General features: G+C 34.6%; 1 protein-coding gene across 4 annotated transcripts in view; it reads right to left on the bottom strand.

Annotated features, from left to right (window-relative positions):
• Positions 1-23967, bottom strand: part of CTNNA3 (catenin alpha 3) — a 1725675-nt gene that overhangs the window by 1201099 nt on the left and 500609 nt on the right. For all 4 annotated transcript variants that reach the window (XM_082424660.1, XM_082424659.1, XM_082424661.1 and 1 more), the window contains one exon: positions 10164-10367. In XM_082424660.1, the coding sequence (XP_082280786.1) occupies positions 10164-10367 (204 nt within the window). The remainder of the gene's footprint in view (positions 1-10163; positions 10368-23967) is intronic.

Here is a 23967-nt window from a genome sequence, read left to right as displayed (position 1 = left end):
ACTGCCTCTCCCACGTCACCCCACTTCAAATGCCAGTCACAAGTTCAGATTGTTACCTATACTTCTGACCAACTGGCTATAAATCACAGGTTCCCACTACCCCCTCCTCAGGTTCAATTAATTTGCTAGAGCCACTCACAGACGCAGAGAAACTATTACTTACTAGATTACCAGTTTATTATAAAAGGCTGTAACTCAAGAACAGCCGTATGGAAGAGATGCACAGGGCAAGGTATGTGGGAAGAGCTTCCATGCCCCTCCAGGTGCACCACTATTCCTGACTCCCCACATCCTCATCAATCCAGAAGCTCCCTGAACCCTGTCCTTTCAGGTTTTTATGGAGGCTTCATTACATAGGCATCACTGAATAAATCATTGACTACTGGTGATTGAACTCAACCTCCAGCGCCTCTCCCTTCCCTGGGGCTCTGGAAGGTGGGACTGAAAGGTCCAATCCTCTAATTATATGGTTGGTTCTCCTGGCAACTAGGCCCCATCCTTAGGTCCAAATGTTACCTCAAACATAACAAAAGACATCTTTACTACTCTCATCACTTAGAAAATTCCAAGGGTTTTAGAAGCTCTGTGCCAGAAACAGGACAAAGACCAAATATATATTTCTTATTATAAATCACAATATCACAAATGGAAATTGATCTATAAAGAAAAACCTGACAAGGTGATATTATCAGTGACTCATAATTGATTTGCATTAAAGAAAGACAGGTTTAAATTGAAAATTGGCCTGTTTCAAAAGCAAAGAAAAATCAAATATTTGAAAGAAGCCTATTTGTAAATTAATGGCTAGTACTTAGTCTCATATCCCACTTTTCCTTCTTTCCTCTTCATTTCATTCAAACTGCACTGTTTATATTCCCCACACCAACTGCACTATGCTGATTCCTGCTTCTGTGTCTTTGCACAGGCTGTTACCCACTTCTGGAATTCCCACCTTCCCATGAGTCAAAAGCCAGCATAAGAGCTTTCTCCTCTGTGATAACCTTCCCTATTCAACCCCAAGGTAGTTAACCACTTCCTACTTGGCCCTATTATTTTACTTAGCACTGACCACCATTACAGCTCTTATTGTGCTCTATATCACTTATTTATTTGTCTGATTCCCCTTGACAACTAAGACTGAGATTGTTCAGACTCTGAAATCACCAGTTCTTAGCACAGTGTCTCTAGAAAAATTATGTGACTAGAAATTGCAACCACACTAATACAATTTTAACTCAAACTTCACATTTTAACTATAATTAGTGGTCAATACAAAATCTGTCAACAAATATGTTAAATTCCTCTTAAAATCCTTCATAAGTATTATCTTACCTATAATTTATATACAGTCATGCAGTTTCTAGGTGACCATATATCTCGGTCTGCTTGGAACAGTCCTGACTTATGCCTTTTGTATATCAATTAAGGTCTGTTAATTATTTTATCTCACCTCCATCTCTCAAAAGTATCCTGATTTGAATGACAAATTATATGACTACCCTAATAATTTTCTGAACATTATCAATAGCAAATTAAATACTACAGAAGGTCGAATATACTGCCCATAGTAGCTAGCACAGGATAATATCCCATTGTTCAAGGCCTACCAAAAAAAACTTTTTATTTTTTCAATTAACTGTTAGAGTGGATTCTGTGCTGCTTCACTCAGATCCCATTTTCAGCTAGAAATATCAGCTTCTGATGGCTCACAACTCTGTCCCTCTCCAGGAACTGGCTCTCAGCTGCAGGGAACCACCTCACCCAAGGTTACACTGCTCCCACAGGTAACGACTAACAGCTGTAAGGATAAAAAGATGCTTCCCTGTCTCAGTTTGGGACAACTGAAGTGCCAGCCCAGCTCCAGGGCTACCCATGGGATGGCTGAGACTTCTATTGCAAGTCACCTTCTCCCTCTGCCCAATCCTGCCTTCTTCACTTCCTTACATGTGTCACTCCCAAGAGAAAACTCCAATAAACCTTCATGCTAACCTTTATCTCCAGAGTACCTGATCTAAGATAGCAATCTTTCTCTTCATTGTAATATCATCTCCTAGCTATGAACTATAGTAGGCTCAGGACCCTTATTTTTTGTCCAAGTTTGAACTAACGCTGCATGCCAGGACTCTTGCTTCCTACTTTATTCCTGTCATTTCTATCATTTAACCTATTTCTCTTTTTATGTAACAAAGAACTCTGAGTAAAGTCCAATGTTTAAAAAAAAAAAAAACATAGCAGAAACTTTTGAGAACTATATGAGCAGTGCCTGAACTCTGGGGGGTAAAGGAATCCATTTCTTGGGAAAGGGCCAGTTGAAACAATCCACAAGGTGAATGACTAACGTGCCCCACAAATATTAGAAATCATGACTGTCTCTGCTGGAAGGCAAAAGATGAAAACAAAAGACTCTCAGCCTTCAGGCTCTCTGGCCTAGAGGATATAACCTTTAGGGACTTTCACCTGTTATTGTTCTCTGCACAGACTCTGTCTTGCCACTTTAGGATATCCGCTATTAATTTCTAGTTATTTTTATTTTACACAAATTACCTTTTTCTCCTCCTGTGTTCTGGTTCTATCCAGCTAGTACCCCCTCCCCTTTTTAAAAATAATTATAGCTGCCTACCTTTGTTATTTTGGCTTTTCTTATTAATTCAGTAATCATGTAATCATGTAGCCTGCATCTCTGTAGGGCTCTCTCGATTGACTTTTACTTTTAAGAGAAATTGGAACATTAGATCACAAATTAGAACATTAGATCACAAATAAGAGATCCGTGAAAAGATTCATTCCCTCAAAAGAGGAATCTAGATGCCTCCTTTTCCCCAGTGAGCACTGCATAAGCTCCTTTTAAATCCCAAAGTGATCATTATTAGCAAGATTTAGCTTGTTAAGAAAGACTCAGAGTAATTATTTAATAATCAGTCCTCCAAGGAGCTCAGGAACCTTTAGGAGAGGAATAAGATTAGACTCCAAAGCAGCTGAAACAATAGTATTTTACCACCTTATTTCCAAAACAGTTCATAGACTAGATACCTGCCCACTATCTAGTCCTTAAAACAGGCACAGAAAAGAAAGCAAGGAAGAAAAAACCAATTTTTGCCATTTAACCAGACCCCCCACCATTTATTATTTCTCTCAGCTCCCTAATTGTTGAATTCTTGGTTCCTATATCCCAGCTTCAAAATCTGTCTCCAGTCTCCTTGATTTTGATAATTCCTTTATATGTTCTTGGATTTCAATCTCATGTTCTTTTTAAAAAAATTTTTACTGGAGTAGAGTTGATTTACAATGTTGTGTTTGTTTCAGATGTACAGCAAAGTGACTCAGTTATACATATACATATATCCATTCTTTTTTAGATTCTCGATCTTATGTTCTAATCTGAGTTTGGTTCATCTCTCTGATTTTGGCATATCTAATATTGTACAAACCTGTACTGGATACTATTTACTTATCTTCCTCCTCTTACTTCTTCATTAACTGAGGCTGTAAAATTCAGATCTATAAACTAAAATACATGGTCTCCAACATAATCAACCACTCAAAAATCAGCCACCACTATGGTGTAATTGATAAATTTAAGAATATAAAAATGTAAAGCGTCTAATACAGTGTACCTGATCCAATAATGGATCAGTTCTAATATGTAGTCCATGAAGGAAGGAAGGAACAAATGAATGAACAAAGAAACGGAGAAAAGGAAATAGATTTGGAAGCTGCCTGTACATTTTTAGAATTTTAATTCTAACCTGTCTCTAGTATTTGAATAGTCATTTGCATATAGATCATCCTAACTGCTTCAGCCCAACATCATGAGAAATAAGGCTGAAATTAATTTCAAAATGGATTTTCAAGAGAGAGGTGGAGGCCTTATATGCAAGAAAAACCCCATAACATCTCTTTGTTGTCTTCATTGAATCTTTATAATTCTCCAAGACTGGGAACACATTAAACCCAAGACATACAAATGAAATTGGTCTCTGAATGACAAAAGCCAATCCATTTGCTTTTTATTCACTCAACAAATATATAATGAGAACCAACAATATGCTTTCACATAAAACACCAAAAGAAAATATAGGGCAAGTGAGGTCTACAAATGCAAATTGGTCCTTTCATGCAGCCCAGGCCTGACTCATTTACTCTAGCAATGCCATCTCTCCTTCAGCCCTCTAACATCCCCCTATAGTAAAATGCCAAGCTGAGTGTTATCTTCAATAATAATTTTACATCACCTGAAGATCCTCTCTCTTTAACAACACATCCAAAGTTAACATCGACATGATTTCAACCCACCCCCAGAAAAAATTCATGTCTGCTGATTCTTAGTACTAAAGCGTGATGGCCACCCATCTCCAACTCTATTTTCACCAATTATAGAGAAACCACCATTTAAAAATAACTGATTTCCCTCTAAGATCCTTCCTTCTTCAGCGAGGCTCCTTGTTCCACCCCATCTACATGAAGAATTTCTTAACTATGTTGTACATCAGAGAAGATGGACTAGACCTAACTAATCCTGGAGGCATAACAAAATCAGCAGAAATGTCTTAGAAAAATATACTTCTAAGTTTTAAAAGACAAAAGTTAAACTTTCTCTGATTCTGAATGTTCCCTGGAGTATATTTTTTCAATGAATAAAAATCCTGTTTCAAACCATAGCGAGAGGTAGATCCAAATGAAGAGACTGTGATGAGAAAATTTTGTTGTTGAATATTCACATCGATTTTTAGAAGAGACCTATACTTTGCAAAATAAGACCTTTTATTACAACAGGCAGTCTATTATATAAATTTAGTAGATGCTTGAAATCCATTCCATTTAATATCGGAGAAGCTTTTTCTCCATTACTTGCTATATACAATATGTAATAATTTTATTCATTCTTTCATTCAAAACTACAACTTAGCCTTTTCTAAAATGCCAGGCATTGTGCCTAGGACTGGGGATAAAACAGTAAATATAACAGACGTGATCTGCCAGCATAGAACATAAAGTGAGTAAAGGATACTAACTACAATGGATTTGAAATGTAAAGATTGATAATGATTCCACAGAAGAGACTAGGAAAGACTAGTACTAGGTATATGGCCATGAGCCTCCCAAAGATGCCCATATCCAAATTCCCAGAACCTGTGACTGTTACATTACATAGCAAAAGGAACTTTGCACAAGTAATTAAGGTGGGATGATTATCCTGAATAATATTGGTGGGCCCTATCTAATCACATGAGTCCTAAAAAGTGGAAAACTTTTCCTGACTGTGGTCAGAGAAAGAGATGTGAGGACAGAAGCAAGGTTAGAACAATGTGACACTGCTGTCTTTGAAGATGGAGGAAGAAGGCATTGAGCCAAGGAATGCGGGTGACCTCCAGAAACTGGAAAAGGCAAAGAAATGGATTCCTCCCTAGAGTCTCCAGAAAAGAATGCAGCCTTACTGACACTTTCATTTCCAACCCATTGAGACTTGTGTCAGACTCTTGACTTACACAGTTGTAAAATAATTATTGTGTTGTTTTTAAACCACTAAGTTTGTGATAATTTGTTACAGCAGCAATAGAAAACATATATATACATACGTATATTTAAACTAATATATATGTATATTTAGAATGAAAATATTAGAGCAAACATATATGATCATATGGTTAGGTGGTTGTCTGTTTTATTTGTTATAGACCCATCTGGACTCACATCCTGCTAATTTCTTACTAACGTGACAAGACATTGAACTTACTGAACCTAGAGCTTCAGTCAAAAAATGATTGAGACTTGTTGATCTGTTTAAGGAAGTAAAGTTATTTAGACTCAAACTGGTCATGTGAACTGAGCCTGAGAAAAACATAAACTGCATTTATTCCCCACTACTGAACTGCTCTGGACTCAATAAACTTGCAAAATTTGAAGCCTTGAAGTCACATTCACATAAAAGATCCACAGATCCTGATGAGAGTTGATTTCGCTTTAACTTCTCCTGGTTATCTTTACTGTATCTGAATTATCTTTAAGCATTTACTTGATCAACATAGGTCAATAACAAAAGCTCCAAACTAATCTGAAAAGCAAATCAGGCCCACCAAATGAGACACAACATTCCTTAAACTAGGAAGTTGAGGACTTCAGTATGAGAATTGTCCTAAAATCTTTGAGCAAACTCAAGAAGTTTTGAGTTCAGCTAGTTTCAGGAAAGTGCCTTCCATTCCGTTAAAGCTGAAGAAACAGTTATAGAGAAGCATTATTGGTGATAGAAACCTAGAGTAAAAATAAACCTGGAAATGTGTTCTGATAATACACCCACCCCACCGTTTTTCCAGATTGGTTCCTGCTTTTTAATTCCAATATTCATTGGCTTGGTCAGATAGTCACATTAGGCCTAAAATTCTGCAGTTTTATATAAAAAGGAACTATTATACTGCTTTTCGAGTGCTTTTTCATACTGATATAAATGCATATTTTTGTTTATTAATAGGCTGTACTTATCAATAAAATGTTAATATATAAATGGGTTTCTGATCCTGTGAACCACGCTGTATAACTTAACTCCTCCTGCTCTCACGTCTACACCAACATGAGGGCAGGTCACCAGACATTACCCACACACACAATGTCTTTCATTCCCTGAAGAAAAATGCCTTCCTCAACAAGTACTTAACATTATGCCCTGGGAAAAAGAAATATATAAATATTCTTAGATCACCCACAGAACAAGCTTTCTCACTTCTGTGCTCGTTCTTTCTTGTACTCCTGTTCTCACTATTAACCCTCCCTACATTTACTCCACAGTTATCATATAAATATAATAAATAATTACAAATTAATTGCTTCAGGCACATTGCCATTTTAATTTTAAAAACTGAGAAGAAGCAAGTGCTAATTCAATTTACCTGTATCCAAATAGTAATTACTGAGCACCTGCTACCTGAAAGGCTCAGTGGCAGGGCCAGGAACACAGCCCTCTCTCTCCTAGAGCTTCTGACCAGTGGAGAAGGCAGATAAGTAACACAGGAATTCCAACAGGAATGAGAGTTATAAAGGGGAAAGTGCCATGAGGGAGAGATATTTCAGGGGATGTTTGTACTCCTTTGCCGGAAGGAGAGAAAAGGAAACATGGGGGAGAGAGGAAGGAAGAAGAAAGTCTCCATCAAGCATGAAGAGTAGTGCAATCTAATCAATTAAATAAGTGAGAAATATTTGAATTCCTACAATTAAGTCAACCCTTAAAAAATTAAAATTAAAATAATTATCTGGACAAGCTAAAAAAAGCTACTTACCTTTGATCTCAATTATTTGGATATTACAGATGGAAGAGTCTCTTTCCACTTCACTCTTCTAACACATAACTTACCTTTTTTAAACCAAAATATCTAACAGAAGGATATTAGTAACATAAATAAGTTTTGTATACTTGACAAATGGGGCTTGAAACTGAACATCAGATTAAAACCTCATTAAGAAAAAAAGCAGAAATGTACAAAAGTGCATACATCTTTTCAGTGCCTTACTTAGCATATTTGATACCTAGATACTTTTTAAATGCCCCCCTCCTCTATATGACAAAATTACTTTTCAGTGATAATCATTATTTTCCTGATTTGTTCTTTAAAGCAATTGACAATTTTCAGAAGGAAAACAAATTTCAAAGTTATTATTCAAATTGAATGAAATATTCCATGTATGAAATTTACATTACCTAACAAAAATATTACCCCCTGCAATTCACACTGTTTCATTGTTATAATTTTAAAATTTAAATTAAAATTCCAAGTGATCACATAAAATAACAGAATTAAAGTAACTCTATTTCTAGTTCTCTGTCTTTACAGTCACTGTCATCATTGTTTATTCTGAATCCGCTGTTTAAATCCATAAAGAATATAATGTTTTTCAAAGGATAATCATAAAAGTGTGTTAACTTGAATCATACATACACATATATTATTAAAACTCAACAATAACCACAGCAATTATTTAGGATTTAGAGAAAAAACGAATTTATAAAAACATTATCACTGACTTTGAGAATTGCTGGTGCAGACCAACTTTTAGTTGGCTTTATTATTTTTTATAAATTTCTAGAGGCAATGCATCTTCTTAATGATTGCACCCAGGGCAGAATGTGCCCATCACTTCACCCTTTGTATGAACAGTTTTTAACCCAAAGTTGAAGAAAACCATAAAATCACCATTATTTTTAGATGGTATATGTTTACTACATACAAGAGCAACTTCAGCGTCCTGCCACTGGGCAAAAGGCAGCATGCTCAGAAAGGAGCCCTGTGTTTGGCTTTTAATGCTCTGCTGTCACAGTTTTGAAAGTCTTAACAATTTTACCTTTGAATTTGTGTAGATAAGTGAAGTCTGATGGGGCAATAAAGCATACGCCCTAGACTTAACATGCAGTCCTGCCTCCCAGTGCCTTTAAGGGACAGGTCCTCAGTCACCTGCTCCACAACCCAGCAATTGCTGCCACCCTCCATTCCTGGTGGGGGCCTTGGTACAAGGCAGGATGGGTGGGGGTTATGGGGTAAGGCTACAGAAATCTGTGAGGGTCTATGTGCTCCTAAAAGTATCCCTATACCCTAGAGAACCAAACAACCAAACATTAAATAGCAAATAAAAATAACCTTTCTTGGGTCAATCAAGACTGTAAAAAAAAGGAAAAAAACTTTCTTTTTTTCCCAGGTTTTGAACAGGCCTTACATTTTCATTTTACACTGGGCACTGGGCTCCACAATTACGTGGCCATCCCTGCCTATGTATGTGGTGAGTGTGTGCATGTGTATCTGTTATGTTTGTATTTAAAGGAATAGAATAACTTTCTCTATATTTAATAAAGTAAATTTATCTATAATTTTATAATTTATAGATAAAATAAACTTATATATAACTTTACCATATTTTATCTATAAAATGAAACTACTAATTTTAATAGTTTACAGATCAGGGGAGAAGGAATTTCAACAGAATATTATCTTGTAACTGATGAATTCTTGTAACTGAGTTTCTTGTAACTGATGAATTCTCTTTAAAAATCTTTAAAAATATATTATATGCTAAAAATTGTGATATTCCAGCTTCAGAAGCAGGACATGACATTACTAATATGTTCCTCTTATTAACAAAATCTGCTTTACAACTTTGATTTCTTGACAGGCAAGAGATTTTTGGTCAGAAGCCAAAGTCATCAACTATTAAGAGTGTGGATATACATCAAATGTGTTGAAGAAGCCTTAAAACTCACTAATTTTAGCACATTTGAATTATTCACATAAATTACTTATACTGAAAAATCCTAAATCTTCAATCTCACACCTAAAAAATCTTATGCTTTGTAACTAATCATTTTCAAAATATACCCTCATAACTCTTGAATTATTCCATTCATAATAAAACAGATGAACAAAATAGTCCCATTATAAATTTTTCTTTTTTTTACCTCTATTATTTAAGGAGTCAATATTCATGATCAATGTATAGCTGACAATGTCTTCCTTATTTTAAAAATGCAACTAAGTTTTGAATGTGAGTAGTCATAGATACTCCATAGATGGATGTAGATATATATACAAAAAGAATATATTATAAATAAATATATATATATGAAATGATATCAAAAGGACCTTGAAACAAATATTTTTGCATTTGTCTAAATTCAGACATTGTTTCTAACATTCCTGAGAGATAGCTAAAATTGCAAAAAATCTATGACATTGTCACATTTGAAAAAGGTTAAAAGCAATCCAAATTACATCTTTAAAAATGGCCCCCAATCCCTATAGCACTGACTTTATCCCAATGCCATCTAAATTCTAACTTTGTTATTCACCAACATAACCGGAGCAAATTGCCCTTTTCTTTGTCTTCTTTTTATCCTTTAAATTGATGTGCGACTCCAGTTTCCTTTCTCCAATCCTGACTGCCTTCTTCAACTAGTATTTAGATACTGTCTCAAGCAAAACAATCATGTATAAATAACCTTCTGGTTGAATTCCATTCCTAGAAACTCCTGTCTCCTGGCTGCACTCTGGGAGCAACCCACGCAGAATGCACTCAAAAGGCCAATCCATGTAAAATCAGGTACTTATTTGTAATTTATCAGATTTTGTACACCGAAAGAACCTCAGCACATACCCAATGGACGGGGTGGGGGAGAACCAGTTACCTACATTGTTCATGTACTCTGAAAGCAGGTCCTGGAGAGCCTGGCGAATGGCATTGCATTCTGCGATAATTCGCTCCCGATGGAAATCCCTCGTGCATGAAGAGTCAGCCAACAGAGCAGCCCCACTGATAATGGCTTCGAGGCGTTTCTCTAGGGACGGTCTTGTTTCCTCCTCAGTCACTGTGAGTGGATCCAAGACAATTAAATTCTAAAGGAAAGACACATTTAGATGGTTAGAACTCCATGATATTCTATTTTTAGGAAAAAATAATTAGTATTTTGTTTTCACATTTGGAATTCATATGTGATGATAAAGACAACTGTACTTTTACTGCCTCACCCAGTTCATGTATCATTCTATAAAGTAATTATTATTCAGGGCAGTGACAAAAATTGTGAAATTATGAGCATTGATTCTAGTGTCAGTCAAATCTGTATTCAAATCTTGCCCTTCCCATTCACCAATGGTGTGAGCTCACTGAGGTGTCTTATATACTGTAAGCCTCACCTTCCAGATGTGTAAAACTGGAATATTAACATTGTTTATCTCATAAAACTGCTGTAAGAATGATATGAATGCTTAATACAGTGTCTGGTACATATTAACCGTTCTTTACAATTGTCATTTTCATTTAGCGCTTCATTGTTTACAAAATATTTTCACATATATTATCTCATCTTGACAAAACTATAAAGAGGTGGGCAGCAAAGATACTGTTAACCACACATTTCAATTGATGGTGAGTGAGGCTGAGACTGTCTTGCCCAGGGTCATTAAGCTATTAAATGGTAACGCTCAAACAAGTATTAAGGTCTTATAATACCTAATTCAATACTGTTTTCGTTATGCCTCACTGTAAGTCATACAATCTAATTTACCTTAATACTAACATATCAAAGAGAATTCTAAATTTTAATTATTCATTTTAAAAGTAAAATTCCATCTTCCTGTTGATTATAAATTCCAGCCATTTCCCACCATTGAAATCTGACATGTTATTTTTAAGGTTTCCATTAGATACGTCTTCAGGCAACAGAAGTCAAGATAATCTACAGACTTTGAAGAAAAGGTGGAGAATATGAGGCTCTAAGGATCCTTTCTTAAAATACAGTAAGAGAGGAAGCCTTTCAAGGTTTGGGCATAATGTCATAATTGGAGAACTAGTTAGTATCAAATGAAAGCTCTCTGTAGAACCTTTAACATAAAATGAAATCATATAGTGATCTTCAGAATGTGTGTGCATGTGTGAGTCTTTACACACAAGTATACACACTGAAAATCATTGATCTTCAGAGTGCACAATCATATATATTTACATATATATAGAGAGAGGTATATGTATATTGTGTGTGTATATTGTGTATAGATATAATCTTACACTGATGGTTGCACTATATCATGTTATGATAAATATTTGGGGATCTAAAGTAGCCAGGATAAAATTTTAAAAGCTACAGCTCTAGGCCAAGTTAGGGAGAGAAAACCATTATGGAAAGAAAAATAATATTACAACAATTATACAAAAAGAAAAAATAGTACTGTGTAATGTTCACATATTATATGATATAATATAAAATATAAACTAGAAATAGATGTTATAGAAAATTGGTTAAATATCTTTAAATTATTCAGAAGAATTCTTCCTTTCATGCCTCTATTTCCTTCCTATTTTTCTACTTCTCTACTGAGTATCTCCATTTTTCTCTTTTAGATGGAAACAAATTTTTAAAAAGAAAGAAAATTAATTTTACAAATGCCAAATTTAACATTTTCTTTATCCAATGCATAATTTTTTTGGTGAGACGATAATTCCAACCATGGGCTTGCCCATCAGACAAGGATTCATTTACATCTAAATATACCTCCTTATTTCATTTGCCATTTTTACCATGTCTTCTTTGGCTCACTAATTTAGTACAAACATTCCACCCCAATTTTCATAACAATAATTGACCAATTAAAACCTTTTTGAAAATGTCCCTCCAATGTGACATCATCATTAAGAAGAGACACTGAGGGCAAGAGAATTTTTCTTCGATTGCTCAAATGCAATTAGTAGATGTGATAGGGACAGTTAACATGTTTCCAGTATTGTAATGATAGGAAAAGTTGATTAAATTTGAAATCTATACACCTATAAGTATTACAAGAAGAAGCTAGTAATTTTAGGTGTTCTGGCTGTGATTTCATGTCAGAAAACATCCTCTATTGTAGGAATAAGTTCACCCCAGTTCCTGCTCTCCACGGCCGTTCCCCAAACTATCCTAGCCTTTGGATTTTTACTTGTTTGTTGACTTTTAAGACTCAGATTCTTCAAGCTCATCTAAACTCAAACCATTGCCTGCTCTGACATCCGATGCTCACATGCAGCCTCTTGATTCTGCCTAAATCTAATGTCCCCCTATTCATATCCTATAGAAGTTTTCACTAACTTTGTCATTGAGTCAATTAAAAGGTGAGGTTTTTTTAAATAACTTTAATGTTCTATGAAATATCACTGGATATTTGAGACCTACTGAAATAAAGAATGATCTCTTCTGGACATCAGTGAGATGATGAAATAGGAAGTTCCATACGTCATACCCCTAAAGAAATACTGATTTTAACAATAACAATAATGAGAATACCTTTATGAAACCCTGGGAGAAGAACTGAGAGGTTCCAGTACCCATGTGGAGCAAAAACATCAAAGAACAGAAGCACTGAAGAGGATAAGAAGAACAGTTTCACTTTATCCATGTCACCTCTCTCCCAAGGCAACACAGCTCAGACCAAGAGAGACTCACCTTGGCCTGCAACTTCTCCCATTGGGAAAAGCGAAAACAAAGTGAACACTTGGCTCCCCAGCCTTGCGGGAAGGTGTCCAAGAGTCCCATTTCCATCTCTCCACACCCACAACATTGAGGGGATTGAAATAGCTAAATAATCTGGGGACCGCAAAGAGTAAAGAAAAAGGGTAGGAGCTCATAGAAACCAGTATACAGATATCAAAAACCAGCAGCAGATCCTACTAACTAGATTACAGACTCTAATAAGAGCCCTGACCATGAACCCAGTAGGACCCCCCCCTGCAGACCCCATGATTAGCCACTGTGCACCCCCAGTGCTCCATGCAGCCCCCTCCTGTAGCCAACACTCCATGCTCCCCTGCAGACAATGGATGCGAGCTCCCACAGAGAGCACACAGATATTGTCATCCAGCTGAATCTACTGGATTGGGAAAAGGTGCACAACACTGAACAAACACTTCAGGGCACTGCCCTAGAGAAAATAAATAGGAGGCTCTCAACGCCTGGCCTGGCTTTGTGGGATCAAGAGAAGACACAGAGTCTAAGACTTCTCCTTCACAGGAAACAAGAGGAATGGAGCAAGTGCATCCATAGAAAGAATCTAAGAGACCCCCAGTATCTCTGGCAAGGCTGACTCGTGAAGACCTTTCTCCCTGAAGCTAGTCAGTAAAACCTGGAGGAAGTGACTGCTTCTTCAAATGTGAAGACAGGAATACAAGTTTTCAAGGAACATGAAGACTCAAAGAAATATGGTATTACCAAAGGAACAAAATAAACTCTAGTAGATGACCCCAAAGAAATGGAGATTTATTAATTGCCTGAAAAAGAATTCAAAATAATCATCTTAAAGAAGTTCAGTTAGATAAAAAAGAACACAGATAGACAACTCAACAAAATCAGGAAAATAATACATGAGTAAAATGAGAAGTTTAAGAAAAAGAAACCATAAAAAAAGAACCAAACAGAAATCCTGGAGCTGAAGAATATAATGAATGAACTACAAATCCACTAGAGAGACTAAACAACAGACTAGAGCATGCAGAAGAAAAGATCAGCAAACTCAAGGACAGATCATTTGAAATTATCTAGTCAGAGTTACAAAAAGAAAAAACAATTAAAAAGAATTAATAAAGCCTACAGCACTTAAGGGACACCATCCAAAAAACCAATATACACATTATTGGATTCATAGAAGGAACAGAGAAAGAGAAAGTGTTAAAGATCTTATTTAAAGAAATAATGACAGAAAACTTCACAAATTGGGGAGGGAAATAAATAACCAGATACATGAAGTACAGAGAACCCAAAAAAGATTGAACATAAAGACATCTTCATGAAGGCAAATTATAATCAAACTGTCAAACATCAAAGACAAAAAGTGAATTTTGAAAGCAGCAAGAGAAAAGCAACTCATCTATCACTAGGGAGCCCCCCATAACACTATGAGCAGATTTCTCGACAGAAACCTTGCAGGCCAGGAAAGAGTGGGATGATATATTCAAAGTACTTAAAGAAAAAAAGAGTGCCAACTAAAAATATTATAACTGGCAAAGCTATTCAGAAATGAAGGAGAGATAAAGACATTCCGACACAAACAAAAGCTGAGGAAGTTCATCACAACTAGACCTGTGTTACAAGAGATACTAAAGAGATATCTTCAAATAGAAGCAAAGGATGTTAACTAACAATGTGAAAACATATGAAAGCATAAAACTCATTGGTAAAGGTAAATATATAGTTAAATTCAGAATACTATAATATTGTAATAATGGTGGGTAAATCACTTAGACTCTAATATAATAGTTAAAAGACAAAAACATTAAAAATAACTATAGGGCTTCCCTGGTGGCGCAGTGGTTAAGAATCTGCCTGCCAATGCAGGGTACACAGGTTCGAACCCTGGTCTGGGAAGATCCCACATGCCACGGAGCAACTAAGCCCGTGAGCCACAACTACTGAGCCTGTGCGTCTGGAGCCTATGCTCCGCAACGAGAGAGGCCGCGATAGTGAGAGGCCCGCGCACCGCGATGAAGAGTGGCCCCCGCTCTCCGCAACTGGAGAAAGCCCTCGCACAGAAACGAAGACCCAACACAGCCATAAATAAATATTAAATAAATAAATTAAAAAAAAAAAAAAAAATAACTATAGCTACAAAATTTTCCTAATGGATACATAACATAAAAAGATGTAATGGTGATGTCAATAACATAAAATGTGGGGGGAATAAAAGTAGAGTTTTTGTATGTGATCAAAATTAAGTTGTTATCCGTTCAAAATAGACTAACTATAAAATTTGTTATGCTAAACACATTATAATCATAAAGAAAAAACCTGTGGTAGATACATAAAAGATAAATATTAAGTAATCAAAGCATACAACCACAAAAACTCATCAAATCACAGAGGAAAAATAACAAGAGAGAAATAAAGGAACAAAAGAACTACAAAATAGTCAGAAAATAATTAACAAAATGGCAATAGTAAGTCCTCACCTACCAATAAGTACTTGAAATGTAAATGTACTAAATTCTCCAATCATAAGACATAGAGTGGCTGACAAGATTCAAAAACAAAAACAAAAGTCCTAAATCCAACTATATGTTGCCCAAAAGATACTTACATTAGCTTTAAGGAAATTGAAGGGATGGAAAAAGATATTCCATGAAAATGGTAACCAAAAGAAAGCAGGGGTAGCTATAATTATATCAAACAAAATAGGCTTTAAGTAAAAAACTGTCATGAGACAAAGAAGGACATTATATGATGGTAAAAGTGTCAGTCAAAAGAATATAACAATTATAAATATATATTGCACCCAATATCAGGGCACCTAAATACATAAAGCAAATATTAACCAATTTGAAGGGAGAAATAGACAAAAATACAATAATAGTAGGGAACTTCAGTACTCCACTTTCAGTAATGGATAGTTCAACCAGACAGAAAATAAATAAGAAAACACTGGACCTAAGCTACCATTAGGCCAGATGGACTATAGACATATACAAAGCATGCCATCTGATAGCATCAGAATATACATTCTCAAGTATACACAGAACATTCTCCAGGATAGATCATATGTTAAGCCATAAAACTGGTCTTAAATTTAAGACTGAAATCATATCGAGTATCTTTTTCACCCACATGATATGTGCAATAATAATAGGAAGCAATAATAGGTGTAAAATTAGAAAATTCACATATATATTAAAACTAAACAACACATTCCTGAACAACCAATGGATCAAAGAAGAAATCAAAGAAAAATTTTAAAATATCTTGAGACAAATGAAAATGGAAACATAACATACGAAAACTTATGACATGCTGCAAAAGCAGTTTTAAGAGAAAAGTTAATAGCAATAAATGCCTACATTAAGAAAAAAAGAAAGACCTAAAAAAAACAACCAAACTTTACACCTCAAGAAACTAGAACTAGAAGAACAAACTAAGCCCAAAGTTAAAAAAGGAAGGAAATAATGAAGATGAAAACAAATAAATGGAATAGAAACTAGAAAAACAATAGAAAAAGATCAACAAAAAATTAGTTGGTTTCATGAAAAGATAAACAAAATTGACAGACCTTTAGCTAGACTAACTAAAAAAAAAAAGAGAGAGAAGACTCAAATAAATATAAATGTAAATGAAACAGGAGACACTACAATTGACTCCACAGAAATACAAAGAATTGTAAGAGACTATGATAAACAATTATGTAGCAATAAATCGGATAACCTAGAAGAAATGTGTAAATTCCTAGAAATATACAGGCTACCAAGACTGAATCATGAAGTAATAGAAAATCTGGACAGATCGAGATTGAATCAATAATTTAAAATTTCCCAACAAAGAAAAAAACCAAGATCAGATGTTTCACTAGTGAATTCTACCAAATATATAAGAACTAATATCAATCCTGCTCACACTTTTCCAAAAACTTAAAGAGAAGGGAACATTTCCAGACTCATTTTGAGGCCAGCATTACCCTAACACCAAAGCTACCTGATTTGGATATTTCAAGAAAAGAAAAGTACAGGCCAACATCCCTGATGAATAGATGGAAAAATCCTCAACAAAATGCTAGCAAACTGAATCAACAGTATGTTAAAATGTTCATACAGCATATCCAAGTGGATTTATCCCTGGGATGCAAGAATGGTACTACCTATGCAAATCAATAAATGTGATATACCACATTAACAGAATGAAGGATAAAAATCATATTTTCTCAGTAGGTGCTGCAAAAGCATTTGACACAATTCAACATCCTTCATGATAAAAACTCTCAACAAATTAGGTACACAAGGAATGTATATCATCACCATAAAGGCCATATATGACAAGCTCACCATTAACATCATAGTCAACAGTAAAAAGCTAAAAGCCTTTCCTCTAAGACCAAAACAAGACAACGATGCCCATTCTTGCCATTTTTATTTAACATAGTACTGGAAGTCCTAGCCAAAGCAATTGGACAAAAAACAGAAATAAAAGGCATCCAAATTGGAGAGGAAGAAGTAAAATTGTCTCTTTCAGCAGATGACATGATCCTATATATAGAAAACTCTAAAGATACCACCAAAAAACTGTTAGAACTAATAATAAATTCAGTAAAATTGCATGATAAAAATCAACAATATAAAATCAGTTGCATTTCTATATACTAATAATGATTATTCAGTAAATACTTAGGAATAATTTAACCAAGGAGATTATAGATCTGTATACTGACAACTATAAAGCATTGATTAAAGAAGCTAAACAATAAAATAAAATAATAAACAAATAAATAAATAGAAGGATATTCCATGTTCATGGATTGGAAGAATTAATATTGTTAAAATGTCGATAAAACCCAAAGCAATCTACCAATTCAATACAATTCCTACCAAAATTCCAAAGGCATTGTTCACAGAAGTAGAAAAAACAATCCTACAATTCATACGGAATTACAAAAGATCCCCAATAGTCAAAACAGTCTTGAGGAAGGAAGACAAAGCTGGAGGCATCACACTTCCTGATTTCAAACTATTTTACAAAGCTGTGGTAATAAAAACAGTATGGTACTGGCATAAAAGCTGCCACATAGACCAACATAACAGGAGAGAGAGCCCAAAAATAAACCCATGCTTACTACAGTCAAGGATCTTCAACAATGGTGCCAACAACACAAAATGGGGAAAGTATAATCTCTTTAATAAATGGTGCTGGTAAAACTGGATAATTGCATGCAAATTTACTAAGATCTTATGTTAAGTGTTCTTACCATAAACTATTAATAATAATAATAACAACAATAATAATAAAGGGAGTCAGAGGAACCTTTGGGTGGTGAAGGATATTCTTATGGCCTTGTTAGTGGTGATGGTTTCACAAGTGTATACTTATTCCCAAAATCATCTAGTTGTATACATTAAACATGTCCAGCTTTTTACATGTCAATCATACTGCAATAAAGTAGTTTATAAAAAAGAAACAAAACTCATCTTAATAAAATAATAATCTCTTCTGAACTAGTATAGCAGTGTGTTGAAACACTCTTTCAGTATCTTTTCATGGCATTAATTTCATGAAAGACAAAGAACAGGATGCTTTATTTTCAGGATCCCACTCTAATGAACGTAGAACATATTTTCTCTTTTTTCTAGGTTCTGCCCAATATAAACTTACCTCCTTAACACTTTGATTGCTGAAAAGAAAATATTTTTTCAAAAAAGTAAGAGTCCTAACTTCATTATCTTCTATTGGATTGCTGCATTTTAGGAGGCAGTATAGTTTAAGGATTACAAGATCTAGGAGCAGTTAGCATGGGTTTGAATCCTGGCTCATTAGCTATGAGAAAATTTATCTATGTTGTTATCATCCTCTGTATTCTCAATTTTATATAACCTCCAATCCACCCACTTTCTACTACTCTTAGGAAACGGAGATGAGACCATCTGGGAAACCTCTCCATTTACTTCTATCTCAATATGCTTTTCCATCCATTTTTTCTTCTCATCTGTCTTCAAGGAAGATCTCTCCTTCTCCCTCTCCTTTCCCCTCTCTCTCTTTTACCCCCCAACCACCACTTTCTTTTCAAGGCTAACTTCTCTTTCTGTGCTCTTATCTCAAGCCTTCTTCAGTTATTCCTTTCTTATATTTTGAGTCTATCTTCAGAGCCTACTATGTACCAGATAGTAGGAACAGGTAATAAAACTGACAGCATCCCTGCCCACTTCACAGGGCTCACAGCCTAGAGGTACTGACAAATATTAACCAAATAATCACATAAATATCAATATATAACTACAATGTGGCTACGTGGTATAAATAAAAAGAATATGAAAGTTTATAAATTAACCAGGCATACCTCTGGGCAATTTGGTGCATAATCAAGATGATTAAAGGCAAAGCAGATGTAAGTTCCAGAGAACTCACAGGATTCTCAGGGAGGGCTTTGGATTTCGACAGAACATGGAATTTAAAATTTGGAGTTAATCTTATCCAGATCTTATTTTATCAGGTCAACTTGAACAGGCACCTGGGTTATAATTATGTGAAACTTAAAGCAAGAGGCAGAATACTCTGAAACCTGAAAACAAACAAAAGAGAAGAGACAGATTCTACCCCTAAAATAATATAGTTAAAGCATCCAATCTGAACTTAAAAAGACACCGAAAACTGCCTAAAAGGCAAGGAAAAGGGCTGTTCAATTAGAAAGAGAATATATGTTACATTTATCTATAGAACAGGACTATAGGAAAATCAGATCCTGTGAAAGAATGATCAAGTTGTAAAATCATATGCATACTCATAGGTATTTTAAAATATAAAAGATGTATATGACCCAGGACTGAGAGTGTGATAACCAACCCAAATAATGATACAGGGAATAACTTAAAATGTACTAAATCTTTTACTGGAGTAGCTGTAGTTTAAATCATCATTGCTGATCATTTTTTTTCTTTGCCCACTAAAGCCTATCTTTCAGGAAAGAACTACAATGTAAGGGTTATTTTATTCAATATGAGTTACGGTGAAAGAAAATCCTGTGGCCTTGAGAAACACAGAAACGTTAACTTTTGAGAAGACTGAGATCCTGGCTCTCATGTATTTGGAAGTGAACAATAATGTAAGGTGAATCTATACAAAATAAGTTGGAAAGATTTCCAGAATACATTGTAGAATAAAAAAAAAGTTGCAGAATGATATGTGCAGTGACATCATATATATTAAAAAAACAAGCACACTATAATACTTGAGATTTTCTCTGAGTACATATAAGTATTTCGGAGCCTAGGAAAAAGTTTAAGAAAACATACCAGTGCCATGACAATTGCTATCTCTGAAAAGAACCGGATTGGAGTGATGGTCAAATTTTTTATTTTATGATTATAGCCTAATTGTGTATTAGTTCTGAAACTTAAAACTAATTTAAAAAAATTAAAATTCTTAAAATTTTAAAAAGAAAATGGCAATTATGAATCAAACACCTATTATTATTTTGGATTCTAGATATTAACCAACTATTTTGGAATCATAATAGAAAAATATAATGTTTCCATTAATTACCAGAATGAAATATGAAATTAAGTTTTCACATTAATTAGCTTGAAGGATTTTAATTTTGCTATGTTGGGTTTCATCATTACAAATATGTTTGGTTAATATATGTCTTTTAAAAAATAAAGACATGACCTCAAAGTACCAGGGCACTCTTTTTCAGTCAGCTTAGAAGTCAGAACACCTGAGTGTGAATCTTGGCCTTTCACTCACATTGAGAGAGTGATTTAAACTGCCTAAGCCTTTATTTCATCCCTGTAAAGTGGGGAAAATAAAACCTGCACCTTTCATATAAGATTTTATTTAATGTAGCTTTATAACATATTTTAATAACTGGTGGGATAGGTCCCACCTCAGTTTCTTGCTAATATTATTTTTACCTTTACATGCACTACCATCTATTCCTGATGATCAGTGAATAGAATGCTACAAAGGAAGCTACACTTGCTAAAACAGAATTCTCTATATACCACACAGATATGTATCAGATAGTCATTCATTCCACAAATATTTATTAACCATCTAATACACTTCAGATCCTGAGCAAGCCTTTGGTCATGCCTTACCAGGACATGTAGGAAGTTATAAAAAATCATTTAAACAAGCTGAAGCATAAAACCAACAAGTTGGAAAAAGTTTTCTGTATGTTAATAAACATGATATAATAAACCCTATTCATTCACACACTCTATATGCTGTGATGAGATTGATCCAATTTACATTCAAAACACTAAAAGTCTTACACCTATTCTCCAAAGTGAAATTGCCTATCAAAAGAGATGTAGCTATGATTATAGTCAAGTACCAACATTCTTCACAAAAACACATGCAGTGCTTCAAGTTGGGAACAGCAGAAATAATAACCACATAGCATAAATAAAGTTTCTCAAGCAACTACATTATCAATCTTCAGAGTGAGTGATGAAAATGGAACAAAATTCTCCTTATGATTATCAACAGAAAATGCTATTGACAGAACTCACAGGCTCTCCTTTGTCTGGTATATCCCTTACTTTAATGTTTCCACCTAAATAATCTTAAAAATGGAAGCTTCAGATATTAAAAATGTAAAAGAAGGTAAAATGTGAGTAATAAACTATAAATTAGCAAGATTATCAATAAATATTACTAGTAAATTATTAAATGAGTGTAACTTACACAAAGTTTACATATTCAGCTATATAAAATCAAAATGTATATAACTCACATTCTGTTGTATATTAGTTAATAAAACAGAAGAATAGAAAATATTTAAGAAAGTCATTCAACATGCTTATAAAACAAATTAGATATGTACATACTCCCTTAAATTTTTTTCTCTAAATTATAGGTATAGAACATTTGAATAGCTCAATGATTACTAAGAAGGTAGTTTTACCAGAACATCAATAAAAAATTTCAATTATCTAATTCATTTCACCTGAGGTAGTAACCTCTTCTCCTAGACATATTTCTGTCAGAGTTCAGCAATTCAATCTATGCACAGCACCACATCACGGATTGTTTGCTTCAGATTTTATCTGGTTATACCAAAAATAAAATAAACTGCAAAAATTCTTCTATTTTCAAAACCTCTGTTTAAAGGAACTTTAATGTAAGCACTTCCAAGAAGCTGTCGCTTTCACTGTAATATTAAATATAATATTCAATAAATCTTAGAACATATTCTTTTCTTAATTTTATTTTTCTATTATTTTATACAGCAGGTTCTTATTAGCTATCTATTTTATACACATCAGTGTATACATGTCAATCCCAATCTCCCAATTCATCCCACCCACCCCCACCCCCACCACCCCCCGCTTTCCCCCTTGGTGTCCATAAGTTTCTTCTCTACATCTGTGTCTCTATTTCTGCCCTGCACACTGGTTCATCTGTACCATTTTTCTAGATTCTACATATATGTGTTAATATACAATATTTGTTTTCCTCTTTCTGACTTACTTTACTCTGTATGACAGTCTCTAGGTCCATCCACGTCTATACAAGTGACCCAATTTCGTTCCTTTTTATGGCTGAGTAATATTCCATTGTATATATGTACCACATCTTCTTGATCCATTCATCTGTCGGTGGACATTTAAGTTGTTTCCATGTCCTGGTTATTGTAAATAGTGTTGCAATAAACAATGGGGTGCATGTGTCTTTTTGAATTATGGTTTTCTCTGGGTATATGCCCAGTAATGGGATTGCTGGGTCATATGGTAATTCTATTTTTAGTTTTTTAAGGAATCTCCATAATGCTCTCCATAGTGGTTCTATCAATTTACATTGCCACCAACAGTGCAAGAGGGTTCCCTTTTCTCCACACCCTCTCCAGCATTTGTTGTTTATAGATTTTCTAATGATGCTCATTCTAAGTGGTGTGAGGTGATACCTCATTGTAGTTTTGATTTGCATTTCTTTAATAATTAGTGATGTTGAGCAGCTTTTCATGTGCCTCTTGGCCACCTGTATGTCTTCTTTGGAGAAATGACTATTTAGGTCTTCTTCCCATTTTTTGATTAGGCTTTTTGTTTTTTTAATATTGAGCTGTATGCACTGTTTATATATTTTGGAGATTAATCCTTTGTCCATTGATTCATTTGCAAATATTTTCTCCCATTCTCAGAGCTGTCTTTTCGTCTTGTTTATACTTTCCTTTGCTGTGCAAAAGCTTTTAAGTTTCATTAGGTCCCATTTGTTTATTTTTTATTTTATTTCCAATACTCTAGGAGGTGGGTCAATAAAGATCTTGCTGTGATTTATGTGAAAGAGTGTTCTTCCTATGTTTTCCTCTAAGAGTTTTATAGTGTCCAGGCTTATATTTAGGTCCTTAATCCATTTTGAGTTTATTTTTGTGTGTGGTGTTAGGGAGTGTTCTAATTTCATTCTTTTAAATGTAGCTGTCCAGTTTTCCTAGCACCATTTATTGAAGAGACTGTCTTTTCTCCATTGTATATCCTTGCTTCCTTTGTCATACATTAGTTGACCATAGGTGTGTGGGTTTATCTCCATTTTTTTCCCTCAAGATTGCTTTGCCTATTCAGGGTCTTTCGTGTCTCTGTACAAATGTTAAGATTTTTTGTTACATTTCTGTACAAAATGCCATTGGTAATTTGATAGGGATTGCATTGAATCTGTAGATTGCTTTGGGTACTATAGTCATTTTCACAATGTTGATTCTTCCAATATAGAACATGGTATATCTCTCCATCTGTCTGTGTCATCTTTGATTTCTTTAATCAGTGTCTTATAGTTTTCTGAGTACAGGTCTTTTACCTCATAGGTGGGTTTATTCCGAGGTATTTCGTTCTTTTTGTTTCTATGGTGAATGGGATTGTTTCCTTAATTTCTCTTTCTGATCTTTCATTGTTAGTGTATAGGAATGCAAGTGATTTCTGTGCATTAATTTTGCATCCTGCAAACTTATCAAATTCACTGATTAGCTCTAGTAGTTTTCTGGTGGCATCTTTAGGATTATCTATGTATAG

The sequence above is a fragment of the Balaenoptera physalus genome (genome assembly GCF_965194825.1).
Source record: "Balaenoptera physalus genome assembly, chromosome: 14".
Classification (NCBI taxonomy): domain Eukaryota; kingdom Metazoa; phylum Chordata; class Mammalia; order Artiodactyla; family Balaenopteridae; genus Balaenoptera; species Balaenoptera physalus.
The sequence above is the reverse complement of the archived record's forward strand: the minus strand, read 5'-3'. Positions and strand labels throughout refer to the sequence as shown.